A 20,914-nucleotide genomic window follows, 5' to 3' on the forward strand; every position below is an offset into this window, starting at 1 on the left:
TGCACATTTTCACATCAGTGGTGGTGAGAAGCGAGAACAGAAAAAAGAGGTGAGTGTCAAAACATGCTTGATTTTAAGCTTTTCTAAGCCTTTCTGTTGAAATAATTCTTGTTTGGATGTTTCCTTTTTACTAATGCTGGGAAATTGTAGATGGTACAGGTATGTTGGCTGTTTTTAAGTTTAGTTAGTGTCCAGTATATAACTTGGTAAGGAAACAGTTGGTTGTCACATGGTAGGTTAGAAATACATGCTTTTAATTTTGTGGTAAACATTTGGGAGTCCACTGACTCTATTAAACCACGGTGGCTAAGTGGGTAGCACTGTCGCCTCACAGCAAGAAGGTCCTGGGTTCGATCCCCAGGTGGGGCAATCCGGGTCCTTTCTGTGTGGACTTTGCATGTTCTCCCCGTATCTTCGTGGGTTTCCTCCGGGTGCTCTGGTTTCCTCCCACAGTCCAAAGACATGCAAGTGAGGTGAATTGGAGACACCAAATTGTTCAAGGCTGTGTTTGATATAACCTTGTGAACTGATGAATCTTGTGTAATGAGTAACTACCGTTTCCTGTCATGAATGTAACCAAAGTGTAAAACATGACGTTAATATCCTAATAAACAAACAAACAAACTCTATTAAACACCTTTGGAATTAATTAGGCTTTTTCATCCAAGATTAGTGTCTGAGCCTACAAATGGGCATAAATTACCCCCAAGACATTTCACAATATTTTGTCTTGCAATTCTAGAAGTAAGGGGTCATGATATTAATGCCCATGGTTTTTGAATGGGAGGTCCAACAGTCTTCTGTCTTCTAGACAGATGTCCACATAGTTTTGGTAATATAGTGTATATTTTGTAATGTTCTGACATTCTCATAGATGATAATTAGATATATGTTCTGCCATTAGAAAAGCAGTGTCCTTAAATTTGCCTATATACGATGCTTAGATTCTCACTGTTAGCTCTAAGCAGAAGCGCTTTGCTTATTGACCTTAAAAGGGACAGAGCTTTAAGGTAAATTTGTTGATCACAAATACAGCTATTGGCTTAGAGTTTAACAAAAGCTGACTAATGATTCTATAAAAAAGGAGCAACATCGTTAAGTCAGTCAGAAGGCAGGATAAAACAGTGTCAACAACTGTTGTGCTTCTTCATTACAAATATTTAGTTGGTTAGTTAATTGTTAACAATTGTCAAACAAGGCAGACATCCAATGTATAAGACTTAATTTGTCCCTTTCAAAATGTGTTCAGTAAGTAAAATGATTTTACATAGCTGTCAAAACCAGAATTAATCGAATTAAAAGTTATAGCCATGCTACCAGTTATAGCTAAAATGCTTGTGTTAAAGAAACAATGTTACAATGTTAACAGTGGAACGCTATTTTGTGAGTCCAGTTCAGCTAAAGCACAGCAATTTCTTATATCACTGCAAACAGGCGTTTTCCTGTATCACACTGGCTTAACTGTTCTTGTAGGGAAGGTCGTTCTAACTTATTTTTGCTAAAATGTGTATAACATAAATTGTGTATGTTTCTGATGTAATTTAATATAGTAACTTCATCAAAAATGAATGAGATGCATTCTTTAATCATTAGGCTACAAACATGGTGTCGGCTGTCACAAATGTGCAGCCTTTTTTTTAAAACCTATTACCTTTTTTTTAATAGGTTAACAGCGTTTTGGTACACTCTAGTAACTTAATTCACCCTGAACAGGCCACTTTTCTCTGTACAGTGGTACCTTGTAACTCAACGTCCCCTAAACTCAAAATCTTTTAAACTCAACGCCCTTCCTTGAGAAATTTGTACCCTTAAACTCAACGTGTCCTGTTTCTTTTAAAAAATATATATTTATTTAATTTGAAATTAACAATAACAGTGCTCGGCTTAAGCTGTGCAGTAAAATGTCATCAACGTGTGAATATGAGACAAATCTGCATTTGTGTGGAATAACAGTCAAATCCACTCTGAAAGCTCCACATGTATCTGTGTTTAGCTGCATTTTCCTCAATGTTTTACTTTTAAACTTGTGTTACAGCTAGGTGTTCTGAGAAATTGCAGTGTTTTTTATATTATATTTGTGTTATTTTCAGTGTATAAGTGTCAAAACAACCCCATTATTTTACATTAGCCTAAAATATATGCAAGTCAACGGGACTATGGAACGCATTAACAGGTTTCCCATACATCCTTATGGAAAAAAATACCTTAAAACTCAACGCCTTTTAAACTCAACGCCACTCCCAGAACCAATTGAACTTGAGTTTTAAGGTACCATTGTACTGTACATCAGTATGAATTGTTTTGGAAGGGGGCAAATATTACAGCTAAAATGATATTAAAATATCTTATTAGACCCCTGGACTCGTTGCTCAATTTATTGTGTTGTGTTTTTGAATGGATAAGATCATTTTACCAATCAACCGACACTTAATCACTCATAATGACAGTGAAGTATTTTAAAAACTACTTAGAAATGTAAACTCCTATTCATAAAGCAGTTTTGTAACTAGGAGCTCATGGGCCCCAGTGCAAAAAAATTTTTTGGACCCCCTCAACAAATTATCGCCGCACTTTACTGTAAGGGTCTTTTGCTGCGTGTGGAGGTGTGAGGTGTGGGAATAAAGGCACACCACAAGGTAGAGTTCACTTTAACTGTTTAGTCAGGACTTCAATGAGCGTTACAACACTTTAGACTGCCTAGCTCCCGCACCCGAACTACCAATTGGGTTCAATGCTGGGGCCATACGGCGAGTCTCATATACAAAACTAACTAACTGCAGAACGTCCGAACGCACATGTATAAACCGGGTGCTGCATTCTGATTGGCTGAGCTGAATGTCACTCACAATGTCACTCGCCGCTACAATATTGTAAAATAATAATAATGACCTGGTGAGTGCAGCCAATGGAGAGGCAGTGCGGTGGGGGGTTGAGTTCATGTTGTGGAGGGCTAAACCCCCCGCCATGGGCCCCAGTGCACCTACCCCCCCCTGCCCCCCCAGTAGTTACGCCCCTGTCATAAAGTTATTTAGATCCTTTGCTGTGGCATTCTAAATTGTGGTCAGTGCATCCTGTGTACTTTAACTATTCTTAAAATGTGTCTAGAACTTGAAAGTGGTAGCTCAGTGGTTAAGGTACTGGACTAGTAATCAGAAGGTTGCTGGTTTAAAACCCACAATAGTAATATAACAGTGCTAATATTCTTTAGCTTTTTTGGTTTTGTAAGGAGGTTTTGCAGGATGCACCATTCTAAACAATTCAGCTAGTTTATGTATTAACCTTTTATTTAATATAAATTTTTTTAACTTTGTTGGATTTAGACTAGGAGTCACATTCTGTAGTTATTTGAATTTTCCATAGGTGGGTGATGAACTGTTACAATTTGCTTTGTCTTAATTCAACAGGTTTCGACACAACAGCAGAATTGACAGGAAATGGCAAACAGAGGGTTCCTTGTACATTTTTTCCTTTCTCTTGTAGGTAAGCATATTGGGTTTTTTTTAACACCTCCTTCATTGCACGATTTTAGGTCTGAGACCACAGTAGCTGTTCTGCTTGATTTGCACATTTCCTGTTGTGTCGATGTGTCTCTATTTTTTAACTATTTGAGGGGGAAACATCAAGTCAAAAGTTAGGACCGTGTATGTCATGGCAAGCTTGTGTTTTCAATGACTGGAATCATTCTTATTTGCTTTTACATGGTTACAGGGTTTTGCTTCAATTACACCAGAAGAACACTGGGCACCGATGATAAGGCCTGCTGCTTTCTATACTTTCCTTACATGTACATTTGTAATATTTAGAAGGCACTATTGTCCAAAGTGACACAATTTTGGCCAAATACAATGCAAGCAACTGAGGATGGAAGGCGCTTGGTGATCTTAGACTTGTCTGAAGGCACTAGATTCATTAAACTCCTAGTAATCAGTTCTTGCTCCATTCTCCAGACAAGGTTGCTTTCCAGGGGCAGTTTGGCATCAAGTAAGGGATGTATTTATATTTTTTTCTTTTACTTTTTAGCGCGTCCAATTGCCCGATTGCGTCACGCTTCCTCTCCACTAATGCCGACCCCCGCTCTGATTTGAGGAGAACAAGCTAACCCACACCCCTCTGACACGTGGGCAGCAACCGTATGCATTTTGTCACCCACACTAGGCGAGTGCATATATGTGAATCAGCCTTGTGTACGGAGAGACATACCCTGATCCGCACTCTTTCCCCACCTCTGTGCAGGTGCCATCAATCAGCCAGCAGAGGTCGTAGTGCATCAGTTACGAGGAGTCCCTATCAGGCTTAATACCCCACCCCTGTATGAACAACAGGCCAATCGTTGTTCATGTGGCTGATAAAATGGACAGTGTGTGTAGAAACAAGGAGGTGGTTTTAATGTTATGGCTGATCGTTGTATGTACTTATAGAAAGTGTAAAAGTATGGATCTTCTGTGAAATATTGGATTGGACAGCAGTCATGTAATTTAATCTTATGTGTGAGGTGGTTTTGAATGTAAATATAAATAATCACATATTTTACAATCCTGTATAATGTATTACAATCATGTATTGTAATTTTACATAGGCATACATATGCCATATGTCTAGTCAAAGCTGCGTTTTTGGAACGGTGTTTGCCCACCAACGTACAGTATTTAATCCTGTCTGTGACAAAAGGGGTCAGGTCAAATTTCCACTGTAGGCAGATTCTTCATAACACATTGAGTTACAGACAGTGGAAATTGAAAGTAAATATTTAACGAAAAACCAACATCCTCCTTTGGGTTTCAGTAAAGTATACATGACAGAACAAGAAAGAGTCAATATTGAATTGAATTTTACTTTATCAGGTACAATGGTTTAGAAAGTACATTCCTTGATACTTCTGAATTAACAAGGTGCAATGATTTTTATGTGTTAAACATGATTATGACCATGAAAATTTGTAATTGGCTCTTGTTTTAAAGACACTGCATGTGGATCATAATAGAGGTTGCATTAAGTCCATCTACCCAATAAGAACTAAAAAAAATCTGAAGTTTGAGAAATATTGTATCAGATCATCATACTGTATGTAGCACATAAGTGGTCCGTTGTATCGTCTGTTGCAATGCAACACGATTACTGACATAAGATCAGCATATACAGCAAGATATCTTAAGATAAGCAATTTGTTTCTGCTATTTCTTGTTCATACCTTTGCCTTCTGACCTGTTCCGCATGGCAAAGGACTTCCCAGCTCTCCAGTAATTCATGAGGACAAAAACTAACCAACTTTGAGGTGTGCCAGACTTCTCTAAGGGTGTGTCATCATTGCCACTCAGAGGTGTATAGAATACAACAAGTATGGCTGACATCTCAGTGGTGACCTTAAGCTAGGCTGTTGATGGGTCTGCAGCAGGGATATACAAAGTAATGCTGTTTTCTATGTGAATTGTACAGCCAAGCACATCATTTGAAATAGCACCTACAGGTAACAGCAGAAGCTCTGGTATTGAAGAATGAAAAAAAAAACTTTTTTGAAGGGTGGAATTCTGTGACACCAAAAGTCTGACACAACTTAAGAACACGCTCCTGTTTAGCATTTTTCTTAAATTTAATAAAATGTTTTTCAGTACAGTATAATCCCAATCACATAAGCAACATATTAGACTGATCAGGCATAATATTCCTAATTATGTGTTGGTCCCCCTTTTGCTGCCAAAACAGCCCTGACCCGTCGAGGCATGGACTCAACTAGACCCCTGAAGGTGTGCTGTGGTATCTGGCACCAAGATGTTAGCAGCAGATCCTTTAACTCCTGTAAGTTGTGAGGTGGGACCTCCATGGATCGGACTTATTTGTCCAGCACATCCCACAGATGCTCGATTGGATTGAGATCTGGCAAATTTGGAGGCCAAGTCAACACCTCAAACGTACAACCTCATTCCTGAACCATTTTTGCTTTGTGGCAGGGTGCATTATCCTGCTGAAAGAGGCCACAGCCATCAGGAAATACCGTTTCCATGAAAGGGTGTACATGGTCTGCAACAATGCTTAGGTAGGTGGTACGTTTCAAAGTAACATCCACATGGATGGCAGGATCCAAGGTTTCCCAGCAGAACACTGCCCAAAGCATCACACTGACCCAGTCATCTAGACATCATAATTTGGCCCTTGTCAAACTCAATCAAATCCTTACGCTCACCCATTTTTCCTGCTTCTAACACATCAACTTTGAGGATAAAATGTTCACTTGCTGCCTAATATATCCCACACACTAACAGATGCCGTGATGAAGAGATAATCAGTGTTATTCACTTCACCTGTCAGTGCTCATAATGTTAAGCCTGGTCAGTGTATATGTCATGGGTGGCTCGTTCCTTAGGGAGGAACCACCACCAAAGGGCGAAAGGGAAGAAATTTTTCCATTACATTCAACCAGTGTTAAACTGGCTGTGACTGTTCTAGACAGTCTGTCTTGCCTCTGAATATTGTAGTCCAATCAGCGTTGAGTTGTGCTCCGTACAGTACCGCCCCTTTTGGACGATTTCAGTCTGATTGAAAATCGGCCCGGATTGCTCTCATAGACTCTCATGTTAAGGTACTTTTTTTTTTTACTGTAGGCACTGCAATACATTCTGTATGGGTTCCGGGAGGGCTCGCACTTACGTGCTTGCGTCACACGTAACCTGGTGTCACGATCTCGTCACCATGACTACCATTACCTTAGTTCAGAGCAACTCCATCGTGTCATTAAGGGAAATGCCATTTAGTCGTCGTAGTAATCAGGATAAATTAGCAACTAAAGAATTAGGGCCACCCAGACCAAATTTAAACATCAAGCAAGTATCTACAAAAGGGGGGAAAATCATATAAGCTACAAGTAAATTACTAGTAAGTAATGTAATTTTTAAATAGTGAATTGTGATTGCACTTATTGTATCTCCCCAATTGTTTAATTGTACTTCTTTATTCATTGCACATCAGCCCCAATGCCAATCTTTATTCTGGATCTGCTGCACCTAAAATAAAATGCTATCTGATGAAGTCTGAAATAAATTGTTAGGGTGAAGGCTTTACTTAATTTTATGATTAATGGTAAAGCTGTTCTCTCTCCATGTTCAAAGTTATTTGCGAGGGCAAACTGACAGATGACTTAAGATGTTAATTATTTAAGCTTTAATTTACCCATTGAACGGGTCACCTTGGCCATCATCGCAACAGTTGCCCCCCCTGAGAGATTTGGCAGGTATATATCATGGTATATATCATATAATGACCATAGCAATTTCAGTAAAAAGCTTAAAATACAGTACACATACATTTCTTAGCATTTCGTACTACTAAAAAGCAGGTAGGTTAATTTGTAAAACTGAACATTTAATTTCTTTCCAAAAGATTTCCCTGAGTCTTGTACTTTCAATTGATGCACATGCAAATGACTTTGAGCTGGTGGATCTGATCATTTTTAGCATTTTTACTGGTGATCTTGGACTTTTGGATACCAATATAGCTAATAATTCATTAGAATTGGAGGAAAAGGGGTACTTATTGTCATGTGTCTAAATATTTCTACTTGTTCTCTTTCTAACAAATTTTTTTATTTTTCCCCATTTTAGCTATGATCAGTGCAGAAAACACAGGTATGCATTAGCATACACATTTTTACTAGCTCCACAAATAAAAAAGTTTTTTTTCTTGTCTGTATTTTGTATTTTTGCCATAGTGGCTATTAAATAAAGGTTATTGTAGCCTTAAGCTTAGGTTAATGTTTTACCACACATACACATGTATTTTCAAATATGCAAATATTCTTCTTTTCTAGCTGAATAAATATAAACAAATACGGTGCCATCAGAAAGTATTCACACCCCTTCACTTTTTCCACATTTTGTTACGTTACATACATATTCGAAATCCGATTTCAGTATAGTTTTCTTTTAAAAAATTTACACGAAATAGCCCATAATGACAAAGTGAAAACATGTTTTCAGACATTTTTGTAAATCTTTTAAAAATTTAAACATTTAAACATAATAGGTACATAAGTATTCACACCCTTTGCTATGACACTCAAAATTGAGCTCAGGTGCAAATCTGGGGAAGGATACAAAAAAGTTTCGGCAGCATTGAAGGTCCCAAAAAGCATTGTGGTCTCCATTAATCGGAAATGGAAGAAGTTTGGAACCACCAGAACCCTCCCTAGATCTGGCCGCCTGACCAAACTGAGTAATCGGGGAAGAAGAGCCTTGGTCAGAGAGGTGACCAAGAACCCAATGGTCACTAAGGCAGAGCTCCAGTGTTCCCTTGTGGAGATAGGACAACCATCCAGTAGGTCAACCATTGCTAACACACTCTACCAATCAGGCCTTTATGGTAGAGTGGCCAGATGGAAGCCACTCCTCACTAAAAGGCACATGGCAGCCCGCTTGGAGTTTGCCAAAAAGCACCTCAAAATTCTCTGGTCTGATGAAACCAAAATATAATTTTTTGGCCTGAACTACAAGCGTCATGTCTGGAGAAAAACAGGCACTGCTCATCGCCTGGCTAACACCATCCCTACTGTCAAGCATGGTGGTGGCAGCATCATGCTGTGGGGATGTTTTTCTGCGGCAGGAACTGGGCGACTAGTCCGCATAGAGGGTAAGATGACAGCAGCCAAATATAGGGAGATTCTTCAAGAAAACCTGACCCAGAGTGCTCTGGGACTCAGACTAGGGTGATGATTCATTTTTCAACATGACAATGACCCAAAGCACACAGCCAAGATAACAAAGGAGTGGCTTCAGGAGCAGTCTGTGAATGTCCTTGAGTGGCCCAACCAGAGCCCAGACTTGAATCCAATTAAACATCTCTGGAAAGACCTAAAAATGGCTGTCTACAGACGCTGCCCATCCAACCTGACTGAGCTTGAGAGGATCTGCAGAGAAAAATGGGAGAAAATGCCCAAAAACAGGTGTGCCAAGCTTGTACAGACATACCCAAGAAGACTTGAGGCTGTGATTGCTGCCAAAGGTGCTTCAACAAAATATTAAGCCATGGGTGTGAACACTTATGTACCTATTATGTTTAAATGTAATAAATTTACAAAAATGTCTGAAAACATGTTTTCACTTTGTCATTATGGGCTATTTCATGTAGATTTTTTAAAAGAAAACTATACTCAAATCGGTTTTCAAATATGTCTGTAACGAAACAAAAAGTGGAAAAAGTGAAGGGGTGTGAATACTTTCTGATGGCACTGTATGTCACAAAAACATTCAAGAATATAAACCCTGTTTTTGAGGGTAGTTTACAGATATGAAATATTTGCGATATTATTTAAAATATGTGAACATGGGCGCCAGACCATATACATGTTAAACATTACATTCCAGAACCATGGGCGTTAATATTGAGTCACCCTACTTTTATGTTATAACAACCTCCCTTCAGGGATTTTCTAAAATTTTTAAATTGTAATTTTTATTTTTTAATTTGGGCCTATTCAGTCAAAAGAGCATTCGTGATGTCTGGTACTGATGTTTGAAAAGAAAGCCTGGCTCTCAAGGAACATTCCACTCCAAAAGGGTTTCAGTGGGTAATTTGGTGTTGTAAAAAATTTGTTTTGTGTGATTATGATTGAATATAGCTGGTGATTTCTGTGCCATTATAAATAAGGCTAGTTTAACTACCTTATTTAAAACCTTCCTTAAGCCTGACTTCCTAACTTGGCAAAAAATACATTGGTACTTTGTAACACTTCACATTATAACACTTTATACAACAGTTAGTTCCGACCTTACAATCTGATTGGTTGAGAAGCGTTTTAACTGTGCTGATATTCATGATAACAGCACGGTCTTTTCACACCATAACTGTATTACTCCGCTGACGCGTTGCCATTAACGACAAGCTTCATGCACATAAACGCGCACGCAGGCGACACAGCCTTTTTTCCCGATCGCGTTTTAGATCCGTTATCTGATATACAATCTAGTGCACTGTGTAGGGAACATAACCAATTGTCTAATTCACTATCTAGTGCACTATGTAGGGAACATAAATCCGTGATCTGATACACAATCTAGTGCACTATGTAGGGAACATTAATGTGTTTGTGACGCGAACAGTTAGCTTAATAGCCCAGTTAGCAGCTCATAAAAGTTCTGTTATCACCCATATCCTTTGGTGTGTGCGAGAGGTTTTTTTTGCTTTGTAGTGTTAAACTTTATATTCGTTGTGGAACTACTTTTTTGGCGGAAGGTATTGTCAATATTAAAGCATATTTATTATGAAATTCAGGACTTCTTTGATTTATTTTCTTTCTTTATTTTGTAAAAACTGTTGTATAAAAGCAATAGAACACTTGAGGTTGTGTGTTATCGCGAATAACATCACGGCTGTGATGATCTACGGCACTCGCCTTCGGCTCGTGCCTGTGACCGAATCACAGCCGTGATGTTATTCACGATAACACACTCCCTCTCATGTTCTATTGCTTAAATATACCACCAAATAAATATATTTGATAAAATCCACAATAAATATATAAACAAACTAATATAAAAAAAGAACTGCAGACATCATTAAAGTATCAGTACTGCAATGACATACATACATGCATTCTCCCAGCATTTCATTAGATACACCTAACTGGTTTGTACATTACTTTATTATTTATAAGCTGCTCCTGACATACAGATGAACAATTACTGACTGTAACCCATCTGTTGCTTTGTACACTTCATCACCACCCTTTACCCTATTTATCAACCAAAAGATGATTATCACTGACCAGATGTGGTGGACCATTCTCAGCACTGCAATGACACTAACATTGTAATGGCATGGCCGTGTGTGAGTTTCAGGTGCAGCAATGTTGTTGGGATTTTTAAAAACTACAATGTCAATGTGGCTAGGAGAATACTGCTTTAATTAAAAATATAAAGCCAACAGCATAATTTGATCAGAAATTATAGCTCATAATAGACTAGAGGACTGTTAACACACATTGTGAATCAAAAAAAGAAAATAGCTCTAGTCTCAAACTGCACTTGTACAATAAGGGCTAGCTGTGTGTTTTCATATTAAAAAGGTCAGTAATTGTAAATAGTATTTACAAAAATCCAAACAACACTGTTGCACCTGCTAAACCCATACCAGAACAATGCACACTACCATGCCATTACCATGTTAGTGTCATAGCATTGCTAAGATTGGACTAATACTTAATCATCTGGTCCCTTTTTATTGATAAATGAGGTATGCAGGGCAGGCAATGTGTACAAAGCAACCAAGGGGCTACCAATTGGTAATTGTATGCCCACAAAGTTCATCTGTATTGTGGGTGTCGCTTAGGAAATAATCAATGAATGTAAAAAACAGATAGATGTTCCTAAGTAAGTGCTTAGTGAGTGTCTATGTCACTGACTGTGTATGCTAACATTTGTATTTATTCTTTATTTCTTCCAGAGAGGAGTCCATGCTACCAGGTAGCGCCGGGTACCGTGGCAGGTGTGGTTCTTGGAGATATTGCACTTACAATTCTCATTGTCTGTGCCACATATTACTGTGCTAGCAAGCGCCGTACCAAGAAAGAAAAAGGTGAATATTGAATATAATATGTTCCAAACATTGAAACTATTCATTTATACATTTTCATTCTGGCACCATCCATAAAAACTGGACACACATGGCAGAAATCCACCCTGGATTCACCCTGGAGTTCACACATACTAAGCCATTTTAATCCATTACTCTGAGTAGCCGGTAATGTAGAGTAGCCAGATAAAGCCCAGGGTCAACATATTAAACTTCAAATATGCTGAATGAAACACCCGGGCATGAGGCAGCAATCCACCAGGCAGGGCATTACTCGTTTACTTAATCACACTTAAGGAAATTAGCCAATCCAACTAAAAGAAAGGATTAAACTAAGGTATCCAGGTGCCACGTTGATGTGTGGCACCATCGCTCACCAGCAGCAGTACTGTGCTGTATTGAGAATATCTGTAATTAATCCATTTGGGAAGCACTGTCACCTCACAGCAAGAAGGTCCTGGGTTTGATTTACAGGTAGGGATGTAATGATACACTCTACCCACGATACGAAGAGATTCATGATAACGGGTTCACGATACGATTTTTTTCCCGATTTAAAAAAAAAATGAAATTGAAGACAAATTATGACAAAGTTTCCTTTTATTATTTATCTTAAAAAAAAAATTAAATACGGTATTTGTGCTTATCTTTTCTTTATCTAATGAATGCCCTTTTATTTCTCAGGTAGGTACAAACTATGCAAAACAATGCTGCACATTTCACTTTTAGTGTAAAAAAAAAAAAAATTTAAATTTAAAAACAAATGCCACATTATATAAATAAATGAATAATACAAATAAAGTATCCTTAAGTTCCACGTCTTCACCTTTCGTCGCCATTTCACTAAAACAGTGTAGTTGCCAGGTCAGGCATAAATCACTACCCCGCAACCTTTACATTTTCACCCATTTCGAATTATGCCCAATTTGGCTGGAAAACCCCGAACCTGGCAACTCTTTGTAGTGACGTCAACCAGGTGAGGTGGATAGCGCCAGTGCTGTTTGAAGTGAATATCTATTCATTTTACATCTCAATCAATTTGAGTCATGGCATATTTGCATCGATTATTAACTGTCTTGTGGTGCATCATTACATCCCTATTCACAGGTGGAGTGGTTCGGGTCCTTTCTGTGTGGAGTTTGCATGTTCTCCATGTCTCTGCCTAGGCTTCCTCCCACAGTCCAAAATCATGCAGTCAGGTTAACTGAAGATGCTAAAATTGCCCTAGGTGTGTGTGAGTGAGAGTGTGTACGTGTGTGCGTGTTTGCCTTGTGATGGCTTAATGTCAATATGTTTAATAATATGGTGGCACGGTGGCAAAGCAGGTAGTGTAAATGCCGTACAGCTTTAAGATCCTGGAGACCACAGTTAAAATTTTGCTCTGTCTGTAAAGATTTTGGTATTGCTTTCTATGTCCTTTATCTGGGAAGGCTTGTTTACTTTGTCCTTTTTAAAAATAGTAAGGTGGATTGGATACTCTTAATTAGGTGAGTTAAAAAGTGAGTGTGTGATGCCCTGTCACCCTATCCAGGGCATTCCTTCCTTATGTTCATTGTTTTCAAGTTACTAAGGTGCACTATATGGTCAAAAGTATGTAAACTCCTGAGTTTTTTTTCTCTTTATTTATGAATTTTCTCCCTTTTTCTTACAATTTAGCATAGCCAATTAGTCTTGCTCTGCTGGGGATCCCAATTGGATTTGAGGAAAGTATATTTGCCTACTTCACGCCCATTCCAAAACGTGTGCAGTTCTCAACCCCTTTTTTTTTGCCTGTTCTTTGGTGGATTCGCACATGAGGCTTATCCACTTCTGCACAGGTGCCTCAGTCTGCTAACTAGGGTCCCTACACAGTGTTTAAAGACCCCACCCACTTAGTCCGACCTTTTCTCACCCAGCAGACTCAGTGGCCAATTTTGTCTGCTGCAGGCACTGCCCACTAGATGGCGCTCAGCTGACCAGTAGCAGAGCCAAGATTCGAACCAGGGTGTTCAGCATCTCCTGATTTTTAAATTGTTGGACATTCTGTTCCAAAACCATATGAGTTGCCCCACCATAGCAGCTGTAACAGACTTCAATCACCTGGGAGAGCCTTCCACAGGATTTTGGAGTGTGGAATTTTGTGCCTACTTAGTCAAGAGCAATTTTGAGATTAGGTACTGATGTTAGAAGAGAAACCTCAAATCATTAAGGCTCAAAGTTAGAGGAACGTTTAGTTTTATGTAACTGATTGTCCACTGGTGTCCACAAACTTTTGGCCATATAGTGTCTATTACATATGTTATTTAAATGTGTTTCTAAGCTGTAATATGATTCTGCTTTAAAAATTATATCATATTAGGTATTGTACTGAAATGTATTGATATTTTATTTTATTTCTATTTTCATTTGAAGTTGATTATATTAAAACAACACCATGTTTGTATATGCCTCCACAGCTGAGAAAGTCTACATGAATGTCAGAGCAAACCTCAAATCATGAGGAAATGGACTGGATGAAGATCTGATGATAATATGATACATCTTCAGACGAGAACCTGTATCTAGGTCAATTTGTGCTGTACACTTAAGATTTAAGGTGTAGATACCATTTTAAAGGTTGTATGTCATGGCACGCTTGGGATTTCAATAAGCGTTTTTTTTTTCATTAGTTCCTCATTTGTACACAATATCATTTGTACACAATATCATTTGTACACTATATCATTTGTACACAATATTTGTACACCGTATTATATAAATACATGAAACTGTGGACTTTTAGCCAGGATTAGCATAGAAAATTCAAAGTGTCACCTTATACAGAGTGGAAATTTGTCTAGATGTAATCCAGGAACCACCAAAAACAGGTCTGCTATAAATTAGAAGCTGCTGGAACACAGACATTCCAGTCAAGACCACATTTATACTTACAGCCTTTATCAGATGCTCCTAGATTAGCACATGTAAGGTTAGTCTCCATTTAAGTACTTAGTCAAGACGTAGATCTTATTTTAAATACAGTAAGAAACTCATTTCAAGTTCATTTCACCACCTGGGTGCTAATACAGAGAAGCATTGCTGCCTGCCTTCCCTGAATTTTGAGTTCAGTTGGGTGGATAAAAACAAACCAGACCTGTGACTTGAAGGATTTGATAATTGCTCTAAGGTAGATTGGGGCACATTTTGTTGCATTTTAAATCAGTTGCAAATGTCTGATGGTGGACATGGAAAGACCTATTAGGAGGCAGTTGCAGTTGTCTAGCCTTGAAATGACAAGTTACTGAACAAGAATCTGCATGGCTTAATTAGTCATAATGTTTCTTCGCTTTTATATTTTGGTTGGAAACGGTGAGGGTGGGAGTCGTGTCAGAGACTGAGAGAGAGCTTATAGTCCGGATTTAGCACCATCTGATTTCCACCTTTTTAGACGCTCAAAGAAGCTTTAAAAGGAAGAAGATTTTCCTGTAATGATGATGTGAAAGCAGCTCAACCAAACACATTTGCTGATTGCATTAAAAAGTTGGTATGATGCTGGGAAAAATATATTGGAAGGTGACTGTGTACAAAAGTGATGTCATTTGTTTCTGAAATCTTTAATAAATAGAGTTTAAAAAAGTGCGGACATTTTTTGAAGAACCTTCGTATATCAGGTCAGTCTGAGTATGAGAGATCTACCAGAGCTTAGCAACTGCTTTGCAAGAAATTTGCGTAGGCAGCTGTAGCCTAGCAGTTAAGGTTATGGACTAGTAATCAGAAGGTCACTGGTTCAAGCCCCATCACTGCCAGGTTGCTGCTGTTGGGCCCTTGAGCAAGGCCCTTAACCCTCAATTACTGTATGCTGTCCCAGTACTGTAAGTCACTTTGGATAAAGGCGTCTGCTAAATGCCGATAATGTAAATGTAAATTGACATTTTAAACTTTAATTACAATTTGTTATTGATCACATGTACAAAGTGTACAAGTGTAACAAAGTGGTCAAAAGAAACATATACTGTGTTATTTGGGCACAATGACTTAGGTAGTTTTGAGAAAAATGCACTGTTTTCAAACAATACCTACTGTCTTGTAGGATGGTGATAGCATTAGTCCTGGGGCTGTATTGCTATCATTGGAACTGAAAAAAAAAATGGAAGGAGAAAACATTGACTTTTCCAAACCCCTGACATAAACCCTGTTGAGAATATGAGGATTATATTAAAGAATGTATGTGTAATATGTGTCTTAGGGAATTTGTAGACATTCAGTCAAAAGAGCATATTTGAGGTCAGGCACTGATATTGGACAAGATGGCCTCGCTATTAATTTGACTTCCAATTTATGCCAAAGGTGCTCAGTGTGGTTGAGGACAGGGCCCTGTGTAGATTACTGCAGTTTCTTTACACCAAACTTGTGAAGGAACCTTGCTGTTTGGATAAAAGTGTGTATTCATGTGTTAATATTACATTTAATAAGTAAACATTAATTATTTTTAACAGAGTGGACCCTGACCAATGTGGTGCTCTACGCAAGATTTTGGGTGGTGCCCCATGCATCACTAATTTATCAATCATTGTGTTTATACACGCACACAGACACTGCATAGCTTTGAGATAAACACACACACACACACACACACACACATATAGTCCAGTCTGTAATAAAATCCGTAGTGAGTTCTGGACATTTAGGATGGACCATCACACAGTGGAAACGTGTATTGTGGTCAGATGAATCAGCATTCCAGGTCTTTTTTGGAAAAAAATGGACGTCGTGTGCTGGATGGACCAAAAGGACCATCCAGACTGTTATCAGCAACAAGTCCAAAAGCCAGGGTCTGTCATGGTATGGGGTGTGTCAGTGCTCTTGACACAGGTCATTTGCACTTCTGTGATGGCAGCATTAATGCAGAAAAGTACATTGAGATCTTAGAGCAACATATGCTGCCTTCAAGGTGTCATCTTTTCCAGGGACGTCCATGCATTTTTCAGCAAGACAATACAAAACCACATGCTGCACACATTACAAGGGCATTGCTGTGGAAGAAGGGGGTACGGGTACTGGACTGGCCTGCCTGCAGTCCTGACCCGTCTTTTAAGTGTGGTAAAAAGGAATGGCAACATTACAAAGTGTTAAATGCTTTACTGTCCCAACTTTTTTTGGAGTGTGTTGCAGGCTTGAAATGCAGGAATGGATGTTTATTAATAAATGAAATTATATTGACCAGACAAAACATGAACTCAGGTTCATCCTGTCTGCAATGTAATAAATGTAAGAAACTGAGTTTTTTTTATTATTTGCATTTTCCATACTGTCCCAACTTTTCCTGATTTGGCGTTGTATTTACCCAGGTACATTTATGTGTCTGATTGTGTGTCTTTTTATTTTTGTTCTGCTGTGCATTGCTCTCTATTACTGATGAAGTCACTTACACTAACCTCTGGAAGTTTTAGTTGTACATGACAATCACATTTTGGATCAAAGAAGTGTAGCCAGTCCACCTTATGCATGTTTTTTGAGAAGAAAACCTTGCCCATGCGGACACTGGGAGACAAGCAAAACTACTCAAAGACAGTGTCTGGAAGCAGGAATCAAATCCAGGACCTCAGGAACTGTCTTCCTGTGCCAATACCTTTTCAGGCAGTTGTGCTACAGTATTACAGCTGGTTGTTTAAGTATAGTTTCTGATTAACCCTTGTATGGTATTTGGGTCAAATTGACCTGTTTCAAAAGAAGAAAAATGGTACAAGTATACATTCTTTCTACCTGAAACTCAATGGCCTTAGCTTATTTTCTGTGATAAACATGCACAAAAAAAAAATGATTTAGCACACATGCTACTGTACCCCACACAATTACATCTTTCATATGGTCTTAGGGTCAATTTGACCCAAATACACAGAGACAGACAGAAACATGCCCAGAGACATACAGAAACATGCCCACAGACACAAACACACACACACACACACACACACATTGTTTGTTTGTTTGTTTATTATGATTTGAACGTCATGTTTTACACTATGGTGACATTCATGACAGGAACGGTAGTTACTCATTACACAAGATTCATCAGTTTACAAGGTTATATCAAACACAGTCTTTGTACAATTTAGTATCTCCAATTCACCTCACTTGCATGTCTTCGGACTGTGGGAGGAAACTGGAGCACCCGGAGGAAACCCATGCAGACACAGGGAGAACATGCAAACCCCACACAGAAAGGCCCCAGACCGCCCCACCAGGGAATTGAACCCAGGACCTTCTTGTTATGAGGTAACATAATGTTACATTTTATTATACGCTTTTTACCTGTGTACACCTGCAAACCACATCAAATATTTTCTTGCACTATATGCCTAACACCTGCACCTCAAGTGGGTGGGACAAAAGATAAATACCTTTGCATTACAGTACTGTCTTTTTCCCAAGCATCACCCCCTGTTGCAAGGACTATGCCTCAGTTGTTCATTTGCATTTCATAAGATAAAAGTGAAAAAGTTCAAAATAATAAATGTTAATGGAAACATTGTCCCACTTAATTTTTTCCAGAATAAGCATGATTTATGACACCCAAGTCTTGAGTATAGTGGATTTATAACATTAATTTACATTTTACATTTACATTTTCAGCATTTAGCAGATGCTTTTCATTCAAAGTGACTTAATTGACATTAATTGATTACATTAATTACATTCATGTTCAAAGTTATTTGTGAGGGCAAACTGACAGATGACTTAAGATGTTAATTATTTAAGCTTTAATTTACCCATTGAACAGGTCACCTTGGCCATCATTGCAACAATTGCCCCCCCTGAGAGATTTGGCAGGAGCCGCCGCTGAGTCCAGTACCTTAACCACTAGGCTACAACTTGCCCTTATAAACTAATAATTATAAACTTATAATTTAAACTCATGACAAAAAAAGAATAAACACTTCCATTGTTAATTGTGTTTTAGTAGAGAGTAATGATTGTAATCATTAAACATATGTTATCTCTATTGTTTGAATATCAGATACAGTATATGTTAATGGCTAATGAATTAAAATTTTATTTCAAAATTGTTTTTAAAACACCAAATTGTCTCGGGTAAATTTGACCCGAGGGATACCAGAGGGTTCCAAAAGTGAAGACCACACAAGGGTTAAATGAGAAAAAAAGGCTTCTGGGTGATGCAGCAGCCTATTGAAATGAATAACATCCTATTGGACTGAATAATGAAGAACTCCAATTATTTACATTATTATTATTATTATTATTATTATTATTATTATTATATTTATTATTTTATTCATTTTTTGCCAGTTATAACTTTTAGTTCCATCTGATTTTGTGTATGTATGATTTGTGTAAATCCTTTTTGTTTTTTCAAATTATCCTCCAGGCCACCCAAGGAGGATGGGGGTCACTGCTGACTGAGTCTGGTTCCTCTCAAGGTTTCTTCCTGTAATTTTAAGGGAGTTTTTCCTTGCCACTGTCGCCCTCAGTTTACTCTCGGCTTGCAAGGGTTTTTGGTCTACTGGTCCTGGATTCTGTAAAGCTGCTTTTAGACAATGTCCATTGTAAACAGCGCTATACAAATAATTTGACTATTTGAGTTGACTTGACTATTGTCAGTCCACTGAGAACTGGGTTTTAGTCTTAGCGGTGCTATCAGCTTGGTTGTGTACTCCACAGACTCAAGTGTCTTGGAGCGAGAATGGCTGATTTATTTATTGCCTTTTTGTGGCTGCAAAGAACTCTTACTGTCTGATTGAGGACTTGTAATGGAGTGTCAGTCTTCAGTTCTCCTCAGGTAACATGGATGTTGTACATAACATTCAGATACAAACGTAAGAAAATATATAAATAAACCCTGACCTAAGCAGAGTCTGTTAATTCATTGAAAAGTATTTGCTTGCTTTAGTGTGACTTACATAGGATGTCAGAGAGTGCATCTTCCTGTCTTGGTTAAAACAGCTTACGAGCTTGTGATTTCCATCCATATCTTTTTGTGGTCAGTTCATCCTGTGAAAGAATGAAAGTAAACACCTTCTATCTTTATCCTGATAAGTCACTCAGAGAAAAGGTCTGACATTTCATATCTGGTTAATGATTAGATCATGTCCACTTAGTCTGAAGTACAACAACAACAATTTTACCATCAGCCCATGTTACTACGACGGTGTATTAGGGCCACTGTAAAAAAATATTTTTAAGTTGTGATTTTGAGAATAAAGCCTTAATAGTTTAAATCTCAAGAATAAAGTCGAAATGATTATGAAAATTAAGTCGAAATGATTATGAGAATAAAGTCTAAATGATTATGAGAATAAAGTTGAAATTATTTCGAGATTAAAGTCGAAATGATTATGAGAATAAAGTTGAAATTATTTCGAGATTAAAGTTGAAATGATTATGAGAATAAAGTTTAAATAATATGGCCAAAGAGTGTGCAGCCATCGTAGGTTTGTCAGTTCAGAGAAGCACCGGTGTCAGTACCTGGATCAACTTTAATCTCGAAATCGAAACTTATACGACTTTATTCTTGAAATCAAAACTTATACGACTTTATTCTTGAAACCGAAACTTATACGACTTCATTCTCAAAATCAAAACTTATACGACTTTATTCTTGAAATCGAAATTGATATGACTTTATTCTTGAAATCAAAACTTATACGACTTTATTCTTGAAATTGAAATTTATATGACTTTATTCTTGAAATCTAAATTCATATGACTATTCTTGAAATAAAAATGTATATGACTTTATTCTTGAAATCGAAACATATGACTTTATTCTCGAAATCGAAACTTATACGACTTTATTCTCGAAATCGAAACTTATACGACTTTATTCTCGAAATCGAAACTTATACGACTTTATTCTTGAAATCGAAACTTATACGACTTTATTCTCGAAATCAACATTACATTGATAAACTGGATTTCTGTGCTAGTAGCATAACCAGAAGTACACAAACTTTTAACCTTAGTAAAACAAAGTAATACAATTACTCATCACAGATGACTGCCGTAAAAAGAAAAGAATTATTTTTACTTAGGCAAATTACAAAATTAAACACTTCAATAAACACACGTTTACTACCCTGTTTTTTTTTTTTTTAATTATGATGAGCATCCAGTGAATTCTGAAAGTATTCAGACCCCTAGACATTTTGCACATTTGATTGTGTTGTGAATTGAATTTAAAATGGATTTAATTGCCAATTTTAACCATTAATCTACACTTAACTACTCATAATGGTGAACTTAAAAACATATTTTTCGAGTTTTTCATAAATTATTTAAAAAGCAACAACTTTCTTTCTCAATCTTTCTCACAAAAGTAATTTCAAAAAGATATCAGACTTTTTTTTTAATACTTTGGGCTTTTTGCTGTGTCATTTTATAA

At 37.7% G+C, this 20,914-nt stretch overlaps 1 protein-coding gene across 1 annotated transcript; it reads left to right on the forward strand.

Moving 5' to 3' along the window:
* Nucleotides 1-14,046, forward strand: hcst (hematopoietic cell signal transducer). Its single transcript, XM_062991940.1, has 5 exons — nt 1-49; nt 3,405-3,480; nt 7,593-7,616; nt 11,428-11,559; nt 13,992-14,046. The coding sequence occupies exons 2-5, from the start codon at nt 3,435-3,437 to the stop codon at nt 14,033-14,035; spliced, it is 246 nt and encodes an 81-aa protein (XP_062848010.1). The 5' UTR covers nt 1-49; nt 3,405-3,434; the 3' UTR covers nt 14,036-14,046.
* The last annotated feature ends 6,868 nt before the right edge of the window (nt 14,047-20,914 follow it).

Source organism: Trichomycterus rosablanca, chromosome 3 (genome assembly GCF_030014385.1).
Source record: "Trichomycterus rosablanca isolate fTriRos1 chromosome 3, fTriRos1.hap1, whole genome shotgun sequence".
Lineage (NCBI taxonomy): Eukaryota > Metazoa > Chordata > Actinopteri > Siluriformes > Trichomycteridae > Trichomycterus > Trichomycterus rosablanca.

Bases quoted from the DNA above. Each gene is read 5' to 3' on its own strand.
- hcst (XM_062991940.1), top strand. From the start codon at position 3,435: ATGGCAAACAGAGGGTTCCTTGTACATTTTTTCCTTTCTCTTGTAG. The intron at 7,617-11,427 runs GTATGCATTAGC...TATTTCTTCCAG, and splicing joins GATCAGTGCAGAAAACACAG to AGAGGAGTCCATGCTACCAG. The intron at 11,560-13,991 runs GTGAATATTGAA...ATGCCTCCACAG, and splicing joins CCGTACCAAGAAAGAAAAAG to CTGAGAAAGTCTACATGAAT.